This window comes from Pelodiscus sinensis, chromosome 4 (genome assembly GCF_052426305.1).
Source record: "Pelodiscus sinensis isolate ZL-2025 chromosome 4, ASM5242630v1, whole genome shotgun sequence".
In the NCBI taxonomy this organism is placed as follows: domain Eukaryota; kingdom Metazoa; phylum Chordata; order Testudines; family Trionychidae; genus Pelodiscus; species Pelodiscus sinensis.
This window is the reverse complement of record NC_143055.1, coordinates 85,056,803-85,078,596: the sequence shown is the minus strand read 5'-3', so window position 1 is coordinate 85,078,596 and position 21,794 is coordinate 85,056,803. Positions and strand designations below refer to the sequence as shown.

The 21,794-nt window shown below is 43.4% G+C and overlaps 1 protein-coding gene across 2 annotated transcripts in view; it reads left to right on the top strand.

Moving 5' to 3' along the window:
- The window catches only part of SMAD1 (SMAD family member 1), a 69,750-nt gene extending 58,993 nt beyond the window's left edge, over positions 1-10,757 (top strand). For both annotated transcript variants that reach the window (XM_089777975.1, XM_006114681.5), the window contains 3 exons: positions 1,613-1,834; positions 6,305-6,561; positions 9,348-10,757. In XM_089777975.1, the coding sequence (XP_089634101.1) occupies positions 1,613-1,834; positions 6,305-6,561; positions 9,348-9,491 (623 nt within the window). In that variant the 3' untranslated portion in view covers positions 9,492-10,757. The remainder of the gene's footprint in view (positions 1-1,612; positions 1,835-6,304; positions 6,562-9,347) is intronic.
- The last annotated feature ends 11,037 nt before the right edge of the window (positions 10,758-21,794 follow it).

Below are 21,794 nucleotides of genomic sequence, written 5' to 3'. Positions count from 1 at the left end.
CCGGTGTCCCTGATCTGCTGGGGACTGTTTCCAGCAGACCAGGGACACCGGGAGCAAAGCCACAGCGGCGGCGGGGTCCCGCGCTTCTGAGGCTTTGCTCTGGCAAAGCCTCAGAGGCGCGGGACCCCGCCGCTGCTGCGGCTTTGCTCCCGGTGCCTCTGGTCTGCTGGGGACTGTTTCCAGCAGACCAGGGACACCGGGAGCAAAGGAGGCGGAGGGGCGCTGGGGTATAAGACGAAACCCTATCTTTTAACTAAAAAATTAGGGGGTTGTCTTATACGCCCAGTCGCCTTATACGCCGGAAAATACGGTAAAAACCTTCACACAGTCACATCCTATCTCTTCTTCAACCTCTTTTAGTTGGAGGTGATTTAATAATGTTGTGGATCTATTGGGCATTTGAGAGAGAGCACAATAGTTGGAACCATCCAAAGAAGCATATAATGTTGTCAGACACCTTGTTTGAGACTCCTTTTATTGAGAAAATACAGTTCATGTAAAGGAAAAATTCGCAAAGCAGTGTTAAAATTTTACTTTATAAGATCTGTGTGTTTTTTGGAGCTTGGCTGGCAGGCAGGCAAAGATGGCAAATTGGACTCTTCAAAATGTACATTTTCTCTTAAACTATTGCAGAATTTGCTAGCTAAATCAGGAATCTTATGGAAACATGAGTGCTTACATTATCAGAATATTGGAAGAACAAGTTTAGAGCTGATCCTGATGTTAGCTGGCTAGTTTTGTATTTCATGTTTAGTACCTCATGAAAACTTATAACATTCTTTCTTGTTAGTGTTTAATTTTTAAAGGTTTATGTTCAATATTGGTGTATAAATCTTTAATTCCATGGCATTTTGCTGAACTTAAGTCCCTTTTTTTCTAGCCCAAAATACAATATTCAGGTGCATGTGTATAATATAATGTTATAACCCTGCAAATTCCCCTGATTTTAATATTTTGAAATCATTATGTAATTGTGCTCTGAAGTCTAACTTTTCATTGTTCTTTTCTTTCAAAAAAAAAAAAAAAAAAAAAAGAGCCTTCCTAACCCTTTTCATGTGAGGGAGGGAGAGAGATTGTCAGGGTGATGAAAATTTCCTTTCTCTCCTAGGCAGTTGTGAAAACTTACTGTTGGCTGTTCTCTGATAGTTTCTGCAATGTGATTTATGTTGTAGTTAATACAAAACGTTGTAACATGTAAAAATTTTAGAATTTTGGTAACTAAAATAGGGAGCACTTCACTGATTGGACACTTGAGCATGCTGATCTAGGTCATAAGTTGCAAAGAATTTAGCTGGTGGAGAGGGAAGAGGGTACTTACTGTAATGTGGTGGATGAGCCCACACATTCTCTTAAGTACCTGTTGCTGACTCTGGAAAATTTCAGATACTTTTTCCTTGACTGTTTTTATACAAGTTTTTTATGGCTTTGAAAAAAGCTTTTAAAAAAAATAACTTATAGATCAACACCATAGAAGGCTGCACTTAATTAGGAGTTGTTTATCTGGAACATCTATCGGTGGTCTTAAGCCAAAGTTTGTCTATAGGTTGCACATTTTTAAAGTTTAGAGACATTAATTGCAGTGCTATTGATTATAACCTTTGTTTCTTTGCAGATGTTCAGGCAGTTGCTTATGAAGAGCCAAAACACTGGTGTTCTATTGTCTATTATGAGCTGAACAATCGTGTTGGGGAGGCATTTCATGCCTCCTCCACTAGCGTGTTGGTAGATGGTTTTACTGATCCTTCAAACAACAAGAACAGATTTTGCCTTGGTCTGCTGTCTAATGTTAACCGGAATTCCACGATTGAGAACACCAGGCGGCATATTGGCAAAGGTGCATATAATTTTTCTTTTGTTTGTTATGCTTTCCAGCTAAGCACTGGAAACTGGACTTCTTGCCTCAAGGACAGACTCGTATACATTATGAAATCATGTTCTAATGAATACTGGCGAATACATCATTTCTTTGCCAAGTCTTATAAGTTCTCACCTGTTGCATAATTGCAGGAAACTTTCTATTTTCTAATCAGGTTTTTCATTGTCTACAGACTGATTAATTGTAATTAGCATCACAACTTAAAGCCACAGTTTGGCTAGTCTAAGGCAATTTCTAAGGCAATCTGAACGATATAATTGCAGATGCCTTTCTGAATAAAATAATCCCTCCTCTTACCCAGGATTAAATGTAGATAAATTGTTTGGGCTTTATGCTCTCTAAAGGAATCAGGGGCGGACTGGCAATCAAAATGGGCCTGGGAAATGGGTTGAGAATGGCCCACTTTTTCACATCAAAGACTTTTTTTTAATTTACTCTTTGACCCCCATTAGCCACGCCTCTTACCCCCATGAACCACACCTCCCGACTCCCATTAGTCAGGCCTCTGGAGGTAACACTCTCGGGGCAAGATGGACACATGACCAGAAGTAAAAGGTGTCATGTGACTCCTCTAAGGAGTTTTCCCACCATCCTCCTACCAATTAGTTTGGCCCCCACAAAACCCCCCTCATGCAACTATCCTGCAATTGCATTAACCCAGTGGCCATAGGCAGCGTATTTAAGTTATTAATAAATGTCTTCTAAAACTCTACCTTTTCCCTCTGCTGCCATGTCTTCTCCTCTTGCTCCATCAGCTCCCCTGGTGCCTGCTGCCCCCCAACCCTTCACCTGTCTCTGCTGTCCTGTCTGCCCGGGCATCTCCCTTCTCACCTGTTGCGCAGTGTTTGAGCATGCCACGCATGCGCTCCCTCAGCCCCACCGTGCTCTGTACATAGCTGGTGCATGGCGCCGGGAAATGTAAAGTGCGGGGCTGCGGTGCCCCGTCACAATCCCCCTCCTCCTCCAGCCAACCCTTTGGCCGGCCCTTCGGAGGACGGCCTACCAGGAAATTCCCGGTGTCCCTCTGGGCCAGTCTGCCCCTGAAAGGAATATAAGCCTACTAAAATAATACTCTAAATACAGTTTAAAGGAGAAATTTTCAGAAGTTCAAAGGACAGTTCATGGTATTTGTCATTGTACCTTTGAGAGTCTTCTCTCAAAAGAATAGATTCTAGCTATGTTTTTAATTTAGTTTCATAATAGTCTATTTTGAGGGGAATGCTGTCATATAAATTAAAATTGACTTCTTTTAATTTCTGTGGTGGGTAATGATGTATTTGTACAGTGCTTATCAGTGGTATTGTATACAAACGATATTGTAAGCTCTTGCTTTTATAACCATTTAATTGGACGGAGTCAGTGAGTTGGGGTGATAGCTGTGTGATGTGCTGAAACCATAGATGTATAATTTGGGCACCAGTTGTTATGGAATATAGATTCAGACAGACCTTTTCTAGACATCAAGATAAAAAAATCAATGTCATGTAAAAAATTTTAAAAATTCTATTGACTCCTATTCAAAGACATTCTTTAAAATTTGGATGTAAAATCCTAATGTGAATAATAAGAAGGTGCACACACTCTGGCAGGGTAACTGTAAAAGTATAATAAGAAGACAGACCAGGAAAGAACTTGCTAAAGCGACAAAAATGAGCCGTCAGATACTTATATCGGAAGCAGGAAGTCTGCCTAAAGTATTAAAGGAGCATGCAAGGCCATGCATGCTAAGTGAATTCTTTGCATCGATCTTCACTGCACAGGATATGGGTGACACCCCTATATTAGAGCTGTCCTTTTTGGTTAACATGTCACATAGATCTGCAAGCAGAAGTTTTAGAACAAATTGATAAATTTGAAAAATAAGTTGTCAGGACCAGATGGCATTCACCAGGGTCATCCCTAGGGACATGCAAAGCCCAGGGAAACCCCCATTCTGCACCAGGCCCCGCACCACTTCTTTCCAGCCTGCCGCCACTTCACCCTTTGCCCCTCTCCCCAGTGACATGACCCCGGAGGGCAGGATCAGGGTCTCTCCCCTCCTCGCCCCACATAGCACTCACTGCCGTGGGAAGTGGAACAACCCAGAAGTGTGTTTCTTTCTGCCACCCATCTCCCAGCCAGGTTGCTCCGCTTCACTGCAGCCATGAATGGCATGTCATTTTGTAGTGATGTGGCAAAGTTTGCAAATGATCAAAAATTATTGGAGGTACTTGAGTTCAAAGCTGTGCAAAGAGTTACAAAGAGAAATCACAATACCGAGCGCCTGAGCAACAAAATAGCACGTGAAATTCAATCTTAAGTGCAAAGTAATGCATGGTGGGGTGTAAAAATAATCCTAACTACATAGATACAGTGAAGGCTTCTAAATTAGCGCTTACCACTGGAGAATGAGACCTTTTGAGTCACTGTGGATTGTTCTCTGAAAATGTCAGCTCAATGCACAGTGGCAGTTAAAAAGGCTAACAATGTTAGGAACTATTAGGAAAGGGATAGAGATAAGACAGAAAATATCATGCCACTATATAAATCCATAGTATGCCCATACCTTGAATACTGTGTCCAATTATGGTCTCCCATCACAGAAAAGATATAGTGGACCTGGAAGGATTCAGAAAAGGCCAACTAAGACGATAGGTGTATGGAATGGCTTCCTTATGAGGAAGGACTAAGGGCTGGCTATTCAGCTCAGAAGAAAGATGACTAAGGAATGATATGATAGAGCTTTATAAAATTATGAATTCTGCAGACAAAGTGAATAGAGAAGCATTTACCGTTTTGTACAATGCAAAAACCAGGATCACTCAGTGAAATTAATGGGGAAGAGGTTTAATACAAACCAGAGGAAATACTTTTTCACACAACACAGTTAACCTGTGGAACTCATTTCCATGGGCTGTTGTAATGGCAAAAGTATAGCTGAGTTTTTGAAAAAAGGCTAAATAAGTTCACTGAGACTAGGTCTATTGATGACTATTAGCCAAAATGATCAAGGTTGAAACCCCAGACAGACAATCTCTCTCAAACTCTGTACTGGCCACTGTTGGAGACAGAATGCTGGGGAAGATGAGCAATCAATCTGACCCAGGATGGCTGTTTGTTTGAGGGTTTCTTTTTTTTTTTAAATCATTCTAGAAACACCATTTTAAATTAGGAATGTAAGCAAGTAGTCAACTACCCTATAAGCCTAGGGTTATCAGAAGCCGCGGGGGGCGGAGCCAGTGCTGGGAGCTGGTTTAAAAGCTGGTTTCCCTCAGCACCATCGCTGTAGTGTCACCTGCTGCCACAAAGCAGCCATTGTGGCCAAAGCTGGCCGTGGGCCGAGGGTGCTTTGGCAGCAGCTCCTGTCTGCTGGGAGTCCCAGCTCCCCACTGGGACCCCTGTGGACGGGGGCTGTTGCCAGCTGGGCAGGCAACCTGGCTCAGACCCAGCTCATACCAGGTCTGGGACCAAACCCCACTGTGGCTCTGCAATTTAAAATGCAGTAGGAACTGGGGGGCAGGCTGCCGGGCTCCTACTGCCTTTTAAATTGCAGAGCTGCAGGAGGGTTTGATCTCGGAGCCAGCACTGAGCCAGGCTGCCTTCCCCTATTGTCTAATTGAGTAGTCAATAAAAATTCTATCGAGTTCTCAGTAAATTAACCTCATTTTAACATCCGTAATTTAAATTTCATACTTTGTAAAAAGAACAGATTTAAAACTTGAGGACGTGAGCACAGATTGTTTTGCTGTTGAGAGATGCAAGTTATTTCATTGGCAAAATTGTATATGGACCGTACTAGAAAATCTTGACTGCATTTGATTTAAATTTCTCAGAATTTGATTTACTTTAATACCATGTGTACGTACTTTTTTTTCTTGTTTTACCATTTTTGCTATTTCAAATAGATTATTCCAACAGTGGAGAACTTGAACCCCCAAAGTTCTTAAAGTTTAAAAGCTTGATTGGGGCTAAGTTATTCCTTTAGATACTGTATTGTGCTTCAGCTCTTTGGAAGGGCACCTCTGTTGATGCTGTCCTAACAGAAACACATCCTAGCTAATATCTGCTGGGGGAAGAATCCATCTTGGGATGGTTACTATTTTCTGAGCATTCTTTGTGCTGCTGAAATGGAAGTGATGTCTGTTCTCCTGACCCTGGGTCCAGTCAATCTTCTGCCCCCTGCCTCACCCAAATATGAACCCATGGGATATAAGCAGATGTTCTGACCCTGTAAATGTGTCATCTTGGGCTGTAACAGTAGTTTTCTTCAACTTTAATGAACAGTTGATTTGAATCTTGGTGGAATCTAGAGGTACAAGGGAGTGAAATATAATGTGTTTCTCTTTAAACTGGAGAAGTCCAATAACATCTCCACAAAGATATGTTCAAATCTGTGTATGTGGTATGAATGAATTTGACCTGTCCATAACAAATATTTTTTCCTTTTAGGCGTTCACCTTTATTATGTCGGGGGAGAAGTGTATGCTGAATGCCTTAGTGACAGCAGTATTTTTGTTCAAAGTCGAAATTGCAACTACCACCATGGGTTCCATCCAACCACAGTTTGTAAAATTCCCAGTGGCTGCAGTTTGAAAATTTTCAACAATCAAGAGTTTGCTCAGCTTCTGGCTCAGTCAGTGAACCATGGCTTTGAAACTGTGTATGAGCTTACTAAGATGTGCACTATCCGTATGAGTTTTGTAAAGGTAGGTAAGAGTTCAACTGGGGTGTCTGTTGTGTAAGCAAAATAATATTTCCTTTTGAAAACCGTGGCTTTATCTGAATAGCATTATACCACGCAACTATTCTTATTACCTCAGTAGACTATTACATTAGATTCATAGAAATCTAGAAATGAAAAGGGACCTCCAGAGGTCAAGTCCAACCTCCTGCATGTGGCAGGACCAAGTAAACCTAGAAGTCTGTGACAAGTTCTTAATAAACAGGCTCTTCTGACTTCTTAAAAATCTCCAAGAATGGGGATTCCACAACTTCCCTTGGATGATTGTTCCAATGCTTAACTACCCTTATACTTGGAATTTTTTTTTTTATTATTATTTTTTAATGTCAAACCTAAATCTCCTTTCAAGGCCTTACTACTATGTCCTACTGTCTGGGGACATGGAGAAAAAATTGATCAGTCAAATAGTCTTTAACATATTTGAAGATTAGGGAAGACCTGATAATCGGTTGTCTTTATTCAATACTAAACATTTACAGGTTTTTAACCTTTTGTCATTAGTCAGGTTTTCTGAATTTTCAGCGTTTTTGTGGCTCTTGTCTGCATTTGCCTAGTGTTTACTCTCCTTCTCCAAGTGTTAAAATGTGTGTGTTACTTAAACATTTAGTGTTCTGCAAGCATGGAAACTTCTTCCTTCATTGTATATTTAGAAAAGTTAATGCAATAATCTTTGCTGATTACCACATATGAGTTATGAACAGAGTTGATGAACAGTGACTTAAATTAAAGTTTGGTAATTACCAACCACCTTACTGAGGCTTTTTAAAAACATATATTTCAAGCACATCATTGTATTCCATAGCAATCTCCTACTCTCCAAAGGATCAAAATCATGTTAAACCAACTTAGTAGTGGGCATTTCTTTGCTGGGACTGTCATGTAGATGATTGGCAGAAAGGGGTCTGTCTGCTGATGAGAAAAGTGAATGCTGTTCTTTTCTCAGGGACTGTAGCAATCATTGGAGGGGCAGAAATGTGGATTGGGATTAAAGGGTCAGTCACGTATTTCAAGACCTGCCAAATTAATTGCTCAGTATCCTAATATTAGGCACAAGGTGACTTCTTTGGGCATATGCATTAGGAGTTAATCTGAGGTTAATACTTTTGATCCCTATGATCCATTTACTGCCCACTAGCCTGCCCAAAAAGATAATTTACTTTGTCAAACTGCACAACAAACTTCGTTAGATTTCTTTTCAGATCATTAGTAAATCTTAAACTGACTTAGTTTTAGCTAAAAGAAAACCAATCGGTGCTCGCCCTGTTAATTTAGGAAATATCCTTCTAAGCTATGACCAATGCCATCTTTTCTCCCCGCAAAATTGTCCAGTTTGTTAAACTTCCTTTTGTGTATACTACTTTCTTCCATTGGCTGTTTTTATAAAACTACAAGAACATACTTTGGGAACCTTTATCTGTTTATCAGCCCTCCCATCCTTCCTGTAAAGAAACTTTGGCCCTAGCTACATGGAATCGAGTTCCTGCCTTAATGTCGATCCATGACCTCTTGTTTTATGCCTATAAATCTGTTTGGCAGTGTTTCTTCCCATCTCATTCTCTTTTTAGTCTTAGTCTTTTTAGTCTTCAGTCTTTTACTAGAGCCTTAAGGGACAATTCTATTTTCTGTACCCTTCCAGAAGTGTAAAAAAACATAAATGTGGAAGCCTCAAAAACAATTAAATACAAACAGGATTAAGTGATAACTGTACTTCCCTCTTGTCCAAGAGAATACTATGCCCTGCATCCCTCCCATATCCTGTAGAAGAGGGAGAGATTTGGAGGAATCTCCAGTAGGAATGGGGCTAACAGGGGTAATAAAATTTTGGGAGAAAAGAGCTTTATTGCATTTTAATGTTCTGCGAAATGCATTGCTATATGAATGCTATAGGACTCTCCTTTAAATCCCGTATAAACAAGCATGAAAATGAATGTCACCTCATGAAAACATTTAAAAAGCAACATCTGTTTTGGGATTCATATGGGATACATGGAGCCTTTCCTTTTTCAAGTCAGTATTTCCTGTTCAGTCCAGGACAAGATTGAGTGACAGCTGAAGAAAATATTCACTGGCTGATGCGACCTGAGATTTCTAGTGCATAGGTGTCCATTTTAAATTAATACAGCCTCAGACTTAATTTCACCATGGTGGCAGTCACACCAGAGAAAGGCAAGAACCAAAAAGACATGGGAGCTGAACTGCTTGAGTCTGCCATCTCATATTGGCAACCAGGTCAACCTTCTCCCCCCCCCCCCAAAAAAAAGAAAAGGACCCCTGGTTTCTGCAAAGGTGATAAAAACAGTTTGACTGGTAGTACATGTTGAGCCAAACTGTTTTTAACACCATGCATTCTGACATTCTTTTTATGAAAATAGTGCACACTTTCTGCCACGGTATTAAAAATGGGTTTGGACCCGCATTGTCAAACTGTTTTCATGTGAGGCCAACCCCATTTTAACACTGTGTCAGAAAGTGTGCACTATTTTCATTACAGAATGCTTTTTCCTGTGGTGTTTAGAAATATTCTGGTTCCCATGTACGCTAGTAGCTGACCTGTTTTCAGTCCTAAGGTCATGGGGGGGGGGGGGGTAGAAGTTGCTCATAGGTCATTTCCTGAACGTAGATGTAATCCAGGAGACTGATGTTCCCAAGGCAACATTGGGGCATACATACTGGAGGGAAGCATCTTCCACTTGCTTGACATTGTAATACAAGGTAAAAGTAATAACTTTTCTACGTGACTCTTGTTTGTAGGGCTGGGGAGCGGAATATCATCGCCAGGATGTAACGAGCACGCCATGCTGGATTGAAATACACCTGCATGGCCCCCTTCAGTGGCTGGATAAAGTTCTTACTCAGATGGGCTCACCTCATAATCCTATTTCCTCTGTGTCTTAAAAGATCCCAAGCTTCTACAGTTTGGAAACTATTGAGCCTTGCATGTACTTGAAGGATGTATGAGTCAGACACATGTATGAACTGGCAGTGGCTGAATAAGAGCCTTGATAATACTTGACCTCTGTGACCAACTGTTGGATTCAGGGAAAAAGTGCAAAAAAAAAAAAAAAAAAAAGCCTTTGACACACTGTTGGCATCAATCATTTCAGTTTACATTGTACCAGTTTCTTGTAAAATTGATACATGCAGATTGTTTAGCAGGATTTTGTGTAATAGTTAGGGATGACCAAGCTACTAATCTTTTTAGACAGTGTTCCCAAGGGATCTTCCTTGGCACTCTGAGGTCACTTTCCTTTTATATGCTCAACATTCATTGTTTGTGTTCTCTGGGTTTCACATCCCATATGGATGAAGTCTGCTTTCCACAGACTTTCTACAAAATAGTTTAAAACCATTTGTCTAGTAATAGTTTGTTCTCTTAAAAGAAGGAAAAAAGGGGGTGGGCGGGTGGGAGTTTTAATCATGGTAATGTGTAATAATCTTTATGAAATTGTGTACTGACCATACTGCTGTAAGAATAATGTTAGGTATGCTCTTTGCTAAATGTATGTACAGTGTATTTGAAAGCTTAGAATTAAGTAGTTTAGACTAGACGATTTAGGAATATTTGAGTGGGGGGAAAAGGGATGGGGAAATGGCAATTGACATGCAGAATATACTGTAAACGTAGCTTGTTAGTTTAAAGAAATGAAACTGAGGTCTGAACTTTGCTGTGCATTTCATTTATTTTTTTAATAGTGGCTTTATCTTGTTAGTTCTGATTTTTTGCCTCCTCGCTCCCCAGAACGGTTTTATGTGGCTGGTTAATTCATATAGTTGAGAAGAGGGCAAAATTTAATAATTCCTGCAGTCCAGAGATTGCAGCTTTGTATATTTCAAGACAAATTGTACAGTCTGTTCTTGAATTACTGAGCAGTTTTAGGCAGTTTACATAAAAGAAATAGGCTTTTAATTGTGTAATAGAATTTTTTTTGCCAAATCTAGTAACTATTAAATATTTGGAGGATTTAAAAACCCTGTTTGGATCTATTTCAAACTTTTAAAAATATTTTTAATTTTTTTACTGGTTTTTGTTCTGTTTTTGTTTTCTGCTAATATTTTATATTCACTTACTCTGTAGTACTTTAAGTACTTTTATTCCAAATTAGTGAGTCATCTTTACTGGAAGTTTTAAATAAAACCATTGTTATTGCTTACTTTGATTAATCCCTGGTCTTGTCTACTTCTTACTTGTCAGCTTTATAACAAACCAGACACAAAGATTCTTTTGGAAAATACTGCATCAAAAGAAAAAAAATTGACTGCATTTTAATTTCTGATACAGTTTGGTAGCCAATACTAAGTCAATACTGGTGATGAGTGATTTTTATGGGGCAGATGGATTTCTTCAAGTGAGAATAGAATAGATTTGGTAGAACTGATGTGTCCTAATAACTTAATAGACTCATTTATTTTCAGTATGGGAGATCTGCAGAGAGTTACGACTAAATTGCCAATTTTTCCACCCTTTACTACAGACTTCAAACTGACTAAAATCTTGGAAGCTCAGAAATTTCCTTAAAAACAGCACTGTTGTAAAATGTATTAGTCTTGTGATCCATCTATGCTAATGACTGATTTTTGGATGAATGATGCTGTCCAAATTTTGTCCTGGCTTTAAGCCTTTTAAAAATATCCATAATGTGCATTTCAAGCTGCTGATATCGCCATAGATTCTGTCCTACTGAGTTTGCTCCATCCCCTCACAGTTCCTGACCAGAGTATGCATGTGCCATCCCCACGGAGTAACTAGGCATGCTCCAGCCCCAGGAATGTGGCAGTTAGGAAGGACTTGTGCTGGAATTGCTGCTCTGGGCTCAAGTGGGACTGGGCATCAAAACTGAGAGTAAGGAGGCACCTATCTTTCCTATGCTTTCAGTGACCTAGTCCCAGACAGCAGCATGGAGAAGAAAGTACCTGATACAAAATAGAAAATCATAGAACACTAGAACCAGAAAGGATCTCGAGAGGTCATCGAGTCCAGTCTCCTGCCCTCACAGCAGGACCTAGTACCATTCTAGACGGTCCCTGATAGATGTCTGTCTAACCTGCTCTTTAATAGCTCCAGTGCTGGAGATTTCACAGCCTCCCTAGGCAATTTATTCCAGTGTTTAACCACCCTGACCGTTCGGAAGTTTTTCCTAATGTCCAACCTAAACCTCCCTTGCTTCAATTTAAGCCCATTGCTGCTTGTCCTATTATTAGAGGCCAAGGAGAACAATTTTTCTTCTCCTCCTCTTTGTAACACCCTTTTAGATGCTTGAAAACGGCTATCATGTCCCCTCTGTTTTCTCTTTTCTAAACTAAACGAGCCCTATTCTTTCAGTCTTTCCTCACAGCTCATGTTTTCTAGACCTTTAAACATTTTTGTTGCTCTTCTAAGGACTTTCTCCAATTTCTCCACATCTTTCTTGAAATGAGCCCAGAACCTGACACAATACTCCAACTGAGGCCTAATCAGTGCAGAGTAGAGTGGAAGAATGACTTCTCGTGTCTTGCTCTCACACTCCTGTAATGTATGCCAGATTAATGTTTACTCTTTTTTTGAAGCAGTGTCATACTGTTGACTCATATTTAGTTTGTGGTCCACTATGACCCCTAGAACTGTTTCTGCAGTTTTCCTTCATAGACAGTTGCTTCCCATTCTATATGGCTACGTCTACACTGGCCACAATTTCCGGAAAAGCCATGCAAATCAGGTAAGTCAGGATAGGGAAATCCGCGGGGGATTTAAATATCTCCCGTGGATTTAAATAAACATGTCTGCCGCTTTTTTCCGGCTTGGGGAAAAGCCGGGAAAAAAAGCGTCTAGTCTGGCATGATCCTCCGGAATAAAGCCCTTTTCCGGAGGATCTCTTATTCCTACTTTGAAGTAGGTCTCTAGTTTCCTTTATTTTTCTTATTTTCCTCTTTACAGATGAGCACTATATTTGCCCTTTTCCAATCTTCCGGAATATCTTCCAACTTCCATGACTTTTCATAGACGATAGCTAAAGGCTCAGATACTTCCTCTATCAGCTCCTTGAGTATTCTAGGATGCATTTCATCAGGCCCTCGTGACTTGCTTGCAGACATCTAATATTCCCAAGTAATTAACTTGTTTGTTTTTTTTATTTTAGCTTTTAAACCTACCCCATTTCCACTACCACTCACTGTTAGGAGTTCCATCACCATCAATCTTCTTGATGAAATGCGGTGACAACTCTAAAGAAACAAATTTGGAGGAGGGGGGGAGAAAAAGATTTGAGAGCGCGGGATTATTGTGGGGTGGGGGAAAAGGCAAAATAAATGCACAGCTAGTTGAAGGATGGGAGACTGATTTGTTGAGCAAGAAGAACTAGGAACCAGAATAAGGGAGCAGGGGGAGAACTCTGACAAGAATTTGAGGTAATGGGATAAACCTAGGACTAGTTGGGCAAAGAGACTGGAAAAAGGAGTTTGGGATGGAAGAGAGATTGTGACTGGGTGAGGAGCCTGGAGAAGGAGATTGGAACAAAACTGCTGTGGTCCCTTGATTCTGACATTTCCTAACTGAATGCTTTGTAACCTTTAATTCAGGTGTGTGTTTATAATATAGAACAAGAACCCACCCCCCCAAAAAACCCAACAAATTGTTGCCTCGAGGAGACCAGTTGGATATTTTCTTTTAGCCTTCTAAGAAACCAGGCCCTACGTATAAACGATCCTAAATTAATTGTTTTTACTAGACTTTCCCATGTCGATATGCTTCTGTCATGAAACTTTAATACTGTTACAAAACCCAGGGCATGATTCTCCACTTGGGTATGCCAGTGCAATTCAACTGAGTAATTAAAGGTACACTGGTGTAAGGAGGTGGGGAAGACTCAGGTCTGCAGTTTGATCTTGGTTGTGTAGATAAGACAAAATTGTATTATATAACAGCTAGGGCACAATCATTACACAGAGCTTCAGAAAAGTAAGGCATTGTGTAGAAGAGGCCTTTGTTTCTTTTCTTTTTTTATAGTATGAAAAAGCCTAGAAGGTAGGGTTTGCCAAGTGTCTGGTATTCTACGGACAGTCCGGTTTTTGGGCCCTCTGTTGGGTAAAAAAATCCAGAAAATACTAGACATGTGCAATGTCCGATATTTCCTGGATTTCTGGATGGGCACTGGATGGAGGCCTGGCGGGGGCAGGAGGACTGGCTGGGAGCCCTGGCTGCCTCTGATGCCTTGGGGAGGAGGAGAAACCCTGTCCCTGCTCCTGAGCGCGTGGTAGAGCCGCAGCCGGACTCACTCGCGCTTCTCCGGACCGTGCACGGGACTGACAGTGCCCTGGGATCTGCACGTGCCTGGGTCAGTCCCGCCTCCCCTTCCCCTGACCCGTCCCAACCAGCTCTGCTGCCCCCGACCTCCTCCCAGCCACCCCTGCTTTCTGCCAGCTGGTTCGCCTCCTCCCAGTCTCCCCTGGCCAGCTGCGCTGCCCCGATCCCCTGCTTCCCAGCTCCGCCCCCTGGCCTCTCCCCCTCTCCCTCAGCCAGGCGTGCTGCCCCCGATGACCCCCCCTCCAGCCCCGACCCCCTCCTGGCCGGTGTACCCCCCCCCCATCAAGTGTGTCTGGTATTTTTTCTAAATCTACCTGGTAACCCTACTTGAAAGGTGGCGTGCTGGATTGTTTAAAGGTATGTTTTTCTACTTATTTTTACATTACGAATACATTTTCTATCCAACCTTTATCCACTGACTAGAGCAGGGGTAACCAACCCATTAAATGAAGAGAGCCGAAACAGCGGCGGAGGAAAAAATGTGAAGAGCTGCACCAGAGTTTTTTTTGGGGGGGGGGTGGGGGGGGGAGACACTGCCCCTTTAAAAACCCACCAGTTATGCTTTTTGGCCACATTAGGCTTCCGTCAGCCGCCACCGTCTTGCCAACACCATTTTGCTGTGCCAGATGGCTCCCCTGCACCCAGTGAGCACAGGGAGCCGATGCCGTTTGTAGGGGCACATGGGGTGACTTTGCAAGCCGCACTTTCAGGGGTGAAGAGCCACACGTGGCTTGCGAGCCACGGGTTGGCCACCTCTGGACTAGAGAACTGGTAAAATGATGTTGTGATATCACAAGAGAGAATAAAAGCTGAGCTGGGGGCAGTCAAATGGGTCTTTTAATGAGATTTTAAATGTTCTTGTTTGTTGTGAAAGTTTAACCTTCTAAAGTACTTTATTATAGGGAGATGAGACATTGACTTGCTTAGTGTTTCAAAAATTAAAAAAATGCTAGGGGCTGTGCACTCTGCTCGCTATACTCGCTAACCCCTTCTCGGCTGGGGAGTGCTCTGGGGTAAGGCTGCTGCTGCCCCTGCCCCTGCCCTGGCTCTTTCCCCTCTCCTCCAGCCACCAGGGAGGGTCCAAGGTCTCCCCAGACCCAGCTCTCCCCCCAGCCACTGGGAGAGGCCGAGTGAGGTGGGATGGCTCTTTTCCCCAGCTGCTGTGAGGGGGGGGCAGGCTGGGGGGCTGCATCAGCCTCCATCTCTTCCTCCCCACTCCACCCCCGCTGCCGGGGAGGGCTGGGCCAAGGCTGCAGCAGCTAAGGCTCTACCCTTAACTCCCGGGGAAGGAAGGGGAGGGCTGGGGCTGCAGGCAGCCCTAGCTCTCTGCATGTGGCCTGGAGAGAGCCAGGCTGGGAGTGAGTGGAGTTTGGCTCCTGTGGATGCAGAGTAATGTCATGATGTCATTCTTGGCCCACAGGAAAAAAAAGTTTTAAGAAAAAAATCAGGACTTTTTATACATCATAAGTTAGCAATAATGGACATAAACCTAATTCTTAAATAGTCTTTTTCTGGAGTGAATGATACTGCTGAATGAATTTGATCTTTGCACTCTTTCTAGCCCTTCAGTCCCTGTGCTGAAATGTTCCCAACAACTACATTTGTTGAAAAATATATTCAGTATTGCACTTGATGGTGGCCTTTGTAAGCACAGCAGTGTTACCAGAAGTGATGCATAGTTTGAGAACAGGATTTTTTTCCACTTGGATTAACCCACAGAGTTTTGGAGTACTCTACAGTGATTTTAGAAATAAAAGATAGTTTCAAGAGAGTTCTTAACTCATTGCACTGTGCAACCTTTCTAATTATCAAAGAGATACTCATGGACTTTGCTAGTATTTTATAATGTTTTTACAAAATGTAACACTTTTTTCAAAACAGATGGGGATGTTTTTAAAAAAAATCTTAATATTTAAATACTTTATCAGGGTTTTTGGTTTCCTGATGTCACTGTTGTATTTTTAATCAATTGCATTTTGAGGGCCTATATATTTACCATATTGCTGTAATTCTCCAGTCTGGCTATTCCTAAACTTGAATTCAGAAATGGATACAATGTTTACTGTTTGGTGTAGCATCTCATTCAAAGATTTTGACTGGAGCTGTTGCTATAGATCAGTGGTCCCCAACCTTTTGGGGCTGCCGGGCGCCTGGGGGCGGGGCCGCTCACAGGCCACATGACTGGGGACAGGGCCAAGCATGCGCCGCACGCCCAAGGCCGGCAGTGGCATGTGCCATGATCCCGGGCAGGGGCTGCCCAGGTTCCGCGCGGCCGGGGCTGGTGCGGGCACGTGCGGTGCCCCCAGGGCCAGGGCCAGCACCAGGGCCGGCAAGGGCACGTGCGGCGCCCCCAGGGCCAGGGCCAGGGCCGGCAAGAGCACGCGTGGCGCACCCGGGGGCGGGGCCAAGGCCAGAGCCGGCAAGGGTACGCGCGGTGCACCCGGGGCCTGGGCCAGAGGCGGGGCCAGTGCCAGGGCCGGCAAGGGCACGCACGGCACGCCAGGGCCAGCCATGCGCCTGAGGCTAGCACCTGCCGCACGCCTGGGGGCGGGGCCAGCCCAGATTGCTCCACGGGCGCACATAAAGGGCCCGGCGGGCGCCATGGCGCCCGCGGGCACTGGCTTGGGGACCACGGCTATAGGTTATGATCTTTTGTGATGTTGCTTCAACAACATGTTCTCTTACTGGACAATTTTTGCTGTTATTTATTTGTGATTGTAGTGTATTGTAGTATATGGCAAAAATACATAGTACAGAAGGCGACTGATCGGTTCTTTTAGTCTGACCTTGGTATTTTGTTTTATCAGGGCACTAAAACCAATCCTACATTTCTTCAGTTTTCTAAAGCTTTGGACATCTTAATGTTGTGACTTTCTTCCTTATGAACCTTTCATGGTTTGCACCATTTTGGGAGGGATTTTTTTTTTTTGTATTGTAATCTTCAAAATCCCTGTAACTCCTTTTGTGAGTTACCAGTGTTTTCGTAGTCTGGTTTATTAATTACTTTCTTGCTTTTTCTGGTCAGCACAATAGCCTCTTATTCAGTTTCTTGAGATTCATGATTCAGAACTGTGTGAACTGGCAGGCATCCTACTTTGGGTGTGTGCCTAAATACACAATGTAACTCTTACCATCACCAGTCATAGTATAGCAATATATCTTTCACATGCATTTTACAATTAATTTTGCCCAAATCTATATTTCTTTTTGTGAGAGAGAAGTAAGTGGGCACTTAAATTCAGACTCTCCCTTGCTGTGCCTGACACGCTACAGCTCACTCCAAGCAGACTCTTTACAACATAATTCTGGGTAATCTTTTATCCCCGTCTACCCCATAACCACCTTTTCTCTACTTGATGGCTAATCCATTCCCTTGTGTTGCCCAACTCCTTCCACACAACTCTTGCCAAATGGTTTTCTCATAATTGTTGGATAGCATATGTTCCAATCAGACAACAAGGCTTTGAAGTGCAGTTGCCAAAGGCAGATGACGAATTATAGATTTCCATCAGTTCTGGAAACCAACCAGATAAAAATACATATTTTGTAGGCACCACATTTTGTTGTTGCTCTACCCCTCCAGTGAAGGAGGGGGACACTGTAATTTTTCTTAGCTGTGCTCCAGGTTGTGTACCAGCTTCCATTTTAAAGAAAAAATTCATTAAAAGCCCTTTTTCCAGTAGTTAGCATTTTATTTTCATCCAACTGAAACCACATAAGTTGTCAGCCAATATACAAGGGTTTTGTTTGTATTTAGTGGTTTGATTCCCTGACTGCTGCCTTGTTTTACAAACAAACTGTGTAGTTACTACATCTCTTATTGGATAGGTACTTGATTCCATTTTCCCCCAAAGTGTTTTTTAAAGGCCTGAGGTATTTAACCTTGAAAATTAGGTACTGCACATTTCCTAGTCTTTTACTAGTTGCAAACACTTCCAGTGGAGAGAATGGACGTAGGCCTGATCTCACCTTAAAAATTAGATCAACCTAGCTATGTCACTTAGGATTGTAGGAAAATGTCATGCCCTGCGTGGCATAGTTGTATGAACCTAGTTGCCAGTGTAGACACCGCTAGGTTGATGGAAGAATTCTTCTGGCTTTTGTGTTATTGGCTTTAATTAGCTTAGAGTGAAGTCTGAGGCTATGTCTACACTGACAATTGAATGATACAACTTTGGTCTTTCAGAGATCTTAATCCCCCCTCCTTCCAAAAGACACTTTTGCCATGACAGGTGCTAATATGAACAGCACATTGTCATCAGGAACATTGTCCTGCTAACAAAGGTAACCTTGCTCATTAATGGCAAAAGAGCTTATAAACAATGGCTGTGCTGCCAAAGGTGTAGTGACATGGCTGTGTTGCTTAAAGCTGAATAGGGTAGACAAAGCCTGAGACAGTCCTTGGGTGTTTAAAAAATGGAGCATGAAACCCCCAAATTGCATGGAATAATTAGAAGTGACCATGGTGAGAACGATGTCACTTGACAGATCCCCAGTTTCTGAAATCCCCAGCAGCATTCTGAGATTAGCCGTTGCTAAATGGCTTTATGCTGATAATTTGTCTACACTTCTAAAATTCAAGTGCCGCCATGGAGGCATGGCTGCAGCATGAGAGAGAACTCTCCCGGCATGATTATCAAAACCACCTCCTAGGAGGAAGTAAAGAAAGCTGGAAGCACAGCTCCCTCCCAGTGCTGGGAGCGCATTACAGCACTGTAACTTGCTGTGCTCTGGAGGTGGGGGGAAATGTTGTTTCACACCCCTGAACCTTAAAGTTGTGGTGCAGTGAAGTGGCAGTGTAGACTTAGCCTAAGACTGGAAGCTGGTACTTCTCCAGACAGGGTGTGTGTTTTTTTTTAATAGTTTGAGGGTCTGCTTCTCTTGTTGTCTATGCACAAAGTTTTCTATGCACGCTGTTAGAAAATTAATGCAAACCACAGTTAAATGGATTATGAATATAATTTGGATCACAGCAACCTAAGCAACAAGAGTAACTCGCCAGCTAACAAATTTTGAGAGACTTCTTTAGCTGAAGGAGGAGCAAATACGATCATGGGGCGAGTTTGTTTTCTCTACGTGCTCTGTGATAGTGTGGCTTGGTGGGGAGGAGGCTGTGCACTGAGCCTACAAGCCTGCTGAACCACACTTAGAGCTTGTTAAAAAGGCACTGATCCCTACGTACTCAAGCACCCATTAATGATTAAAGAAGAGGAGCTACTCAGGGAGAACATGGATTTAAAAACTTCAGAGGGGTAGCCAAGTTAGTCTGTACAGGATAAACTTAAACAACAACAAATGGTCCGGTAACACTTTCAAGACTAACAAAACATGTAGCTGGTATCATGAGCTTTTGTGGGCATAGCCCACTTCCTCAGATGACTGGAGTGTTCTGGATATCTAACACTCTGGTCATCTGAAGAAGTGGGCTATGCCCACAAAAGCTCATGATACCTGTTTTGTTAGTCTGGTAGCACTTTAAAGATTATTTGTTGTTTATGGATTTAAAAAGCCCGTCTTAGGTGACCAGGGACTGGTGTGAAAGAGCAGCTAATGGGAGTTTTGAGAAGGAACCTGGGATCCACACGTACCTGATTAATATTGTCTAAACTTAAGCCAATAAATATTCTACAATAAATAAATAAATCCACAGGACTAGGAGTAGCAGAGGTCCAGCTGCAGAGCGGTGCCAATTTACTTTATTACACAGTAGAACTATGCTCTACCCCCAGTCTTGTAGCCTTATGTTCAGAAAGATGGATGTTTCGGAGAAGGAGAACATCAAAGTGCAGTAGAGAGGAAACAATCTGATAGTTGGGACCCTTCTTCCCAATGATGTCATCCAGGGCCATCCCTAAGGAGGTGCATGGCCTGGAGCAACCTCCTACCCAGTGTCCCTAGTGTTGGGCCTGAGGCAACCCCCTTGCTGCAGGCCCCACCACTGCCCAATCTTGGCTGCCTCCACTCCACCCTTGGCCCCTGCTCTACTCCTGCCCTGCAGTTTCACGCCTCTGCTCCATCTCAACCCACCTCCTTACCCAAGCGATGTAAACAAGATTACCAGGGGGCCTGGCGTGAGGCAGCATCAAGGGTCAGGTCTCCTGCACTGAGCACAGCAGCAGGAGGTGGAGTACCCATGGGCTGGGCTAGATCACTCTGCTTGCCATCACCATGGTGAAGCAGAGCATAGTAGAATGGGATATGGGCAGAGGAGCAGAGAAAGCTGCTGCATGGTCTTGGCTCCTACTGCAGCAGTGAGTGCGGGGGTCCTGACCCCTGCTGTTGTCCCAGTCCAGGCCCTCTGGTAATCTCCCAGGCTGCCCTGGGCCTGACAGTTCCTGCCCATAAGATGATCAAGGCAGCCACTGCAGAGACCCCCCCAAAGCATGGGGCTTGAGGTGGCCTCCATGAACTGTCCTATGGATTGGATGGTTCTGATGTCAGGGTATCCTCTCTCACTGAGGATACCTCTCTGTAGGGGGGAATGCCAGTAATTAGGAAGATGGGTAATAGTAATTGTGGATATGACATTGGCAAATCTTTGGAGACATCTATGCAGGCTTATGTACAGTGCTGGGGAGGAACTTGTGGCAGTGGGAAGAAAAAAGAGAGAGGTTTTGGAGGCCAAATTTAGACTTAAAGATTAGAGATTGAAGTCTGGGATCTCTATGGTAGCATTCTCTGAAATGTTTTTTGTTCCACACGCAGGGCAAGTTAAACCAGCAGAGTTTTATGGTCTCTATGCTAGGGATGTTAGCGTGTAGACTTATTGGTTAATCTTGTTGACCACACACATTTTCCTTCTTCCCCCTTGCAACCTCTATATCCGAGGGGGCAGTGTGGTGCGGGAGCTGGTGCCCACAAGGAGCTGACTTTAAGCAGACTCCCCATGAGCACTGAATGCACCTGCCCTATGCCGCTCCTCATGGCAAGCAGTGCAGAGGATATGTGCGGAGAGCTGGCTTTCAAGCAGGCTTCCCTTGTGCCAGCTCCATGGACCCATGTGCCCCCTACCCTTGCTGACTCCTACAGAGGCAGCGGGAGCAGGGGGAAGGCAGGAGCTGGTGCTGGGGGGAGCAGGCTTAAAAGCTCTGTGGTGCTGCCTGCTCCCCCCCCCCTTGCGAAGGGACGGGAGCCTGCCGCAAAGCAGCCTCTGTCTGCGAGGAGCAGGGTCTGAGCTTCCTGTAGACAGAGGCAGCTCTGCATTTCACGGATCAGTCTTTGTCCACAGCAAGCCTGGGCCCGCCACAGACAGAGGCTGTTTCACAGCAGCAGCCCCTATCCTCTAGGGTTGCCAGATGGTTTCAACAAAAATACCAGACACACTTGACATTACATCACAGTCTACATTACATCTTATTTAGAAAATACCGGACATTTAAATTTTCTCATTCAGATTTTCTCAATTTGTTTCTTGAACAGAAAGCTCAAATACTGGACTTTCCAGTTCAAAACTGGACACCTGGCAACTCAACTCTCCTCTCCTCTGATAGAGGTAGCAGTGAAAGGTGGCAGGGGGGCTTCCCAGGAGTGGGGTCAGGAGCGCATTAGCTGCTGGCTCTGCCCCCAGGCACTATGAGAAAGTTGTAACAACTAAAATTTCATGACTATTCAATTACATAATATCTAACATCCCTATTCTATGCATGGATGAGGTAATGGTGAAGGGCGAGAGTAGGAACTGAGGAGCCTTTTGGGAAAGAGAGGTCTTTACAGAGGAGGTCCCCATACTGTGAGGTTTGTCCCCTGGCCAAGAAGCAGGAAGCCTGCCAAGCAATCAGTGAGGACACTGGACAATCAAGGTGCTAATGGAACACTTAAAGGAGCCAAATGAACTCTTTGCAGTAATCAGTCTTCATGTCTGCAGAGAAAGTCAGGAAGATTCCCAAAACCTGTGCTATTCTTTTTAGATGACAGATCTGAGG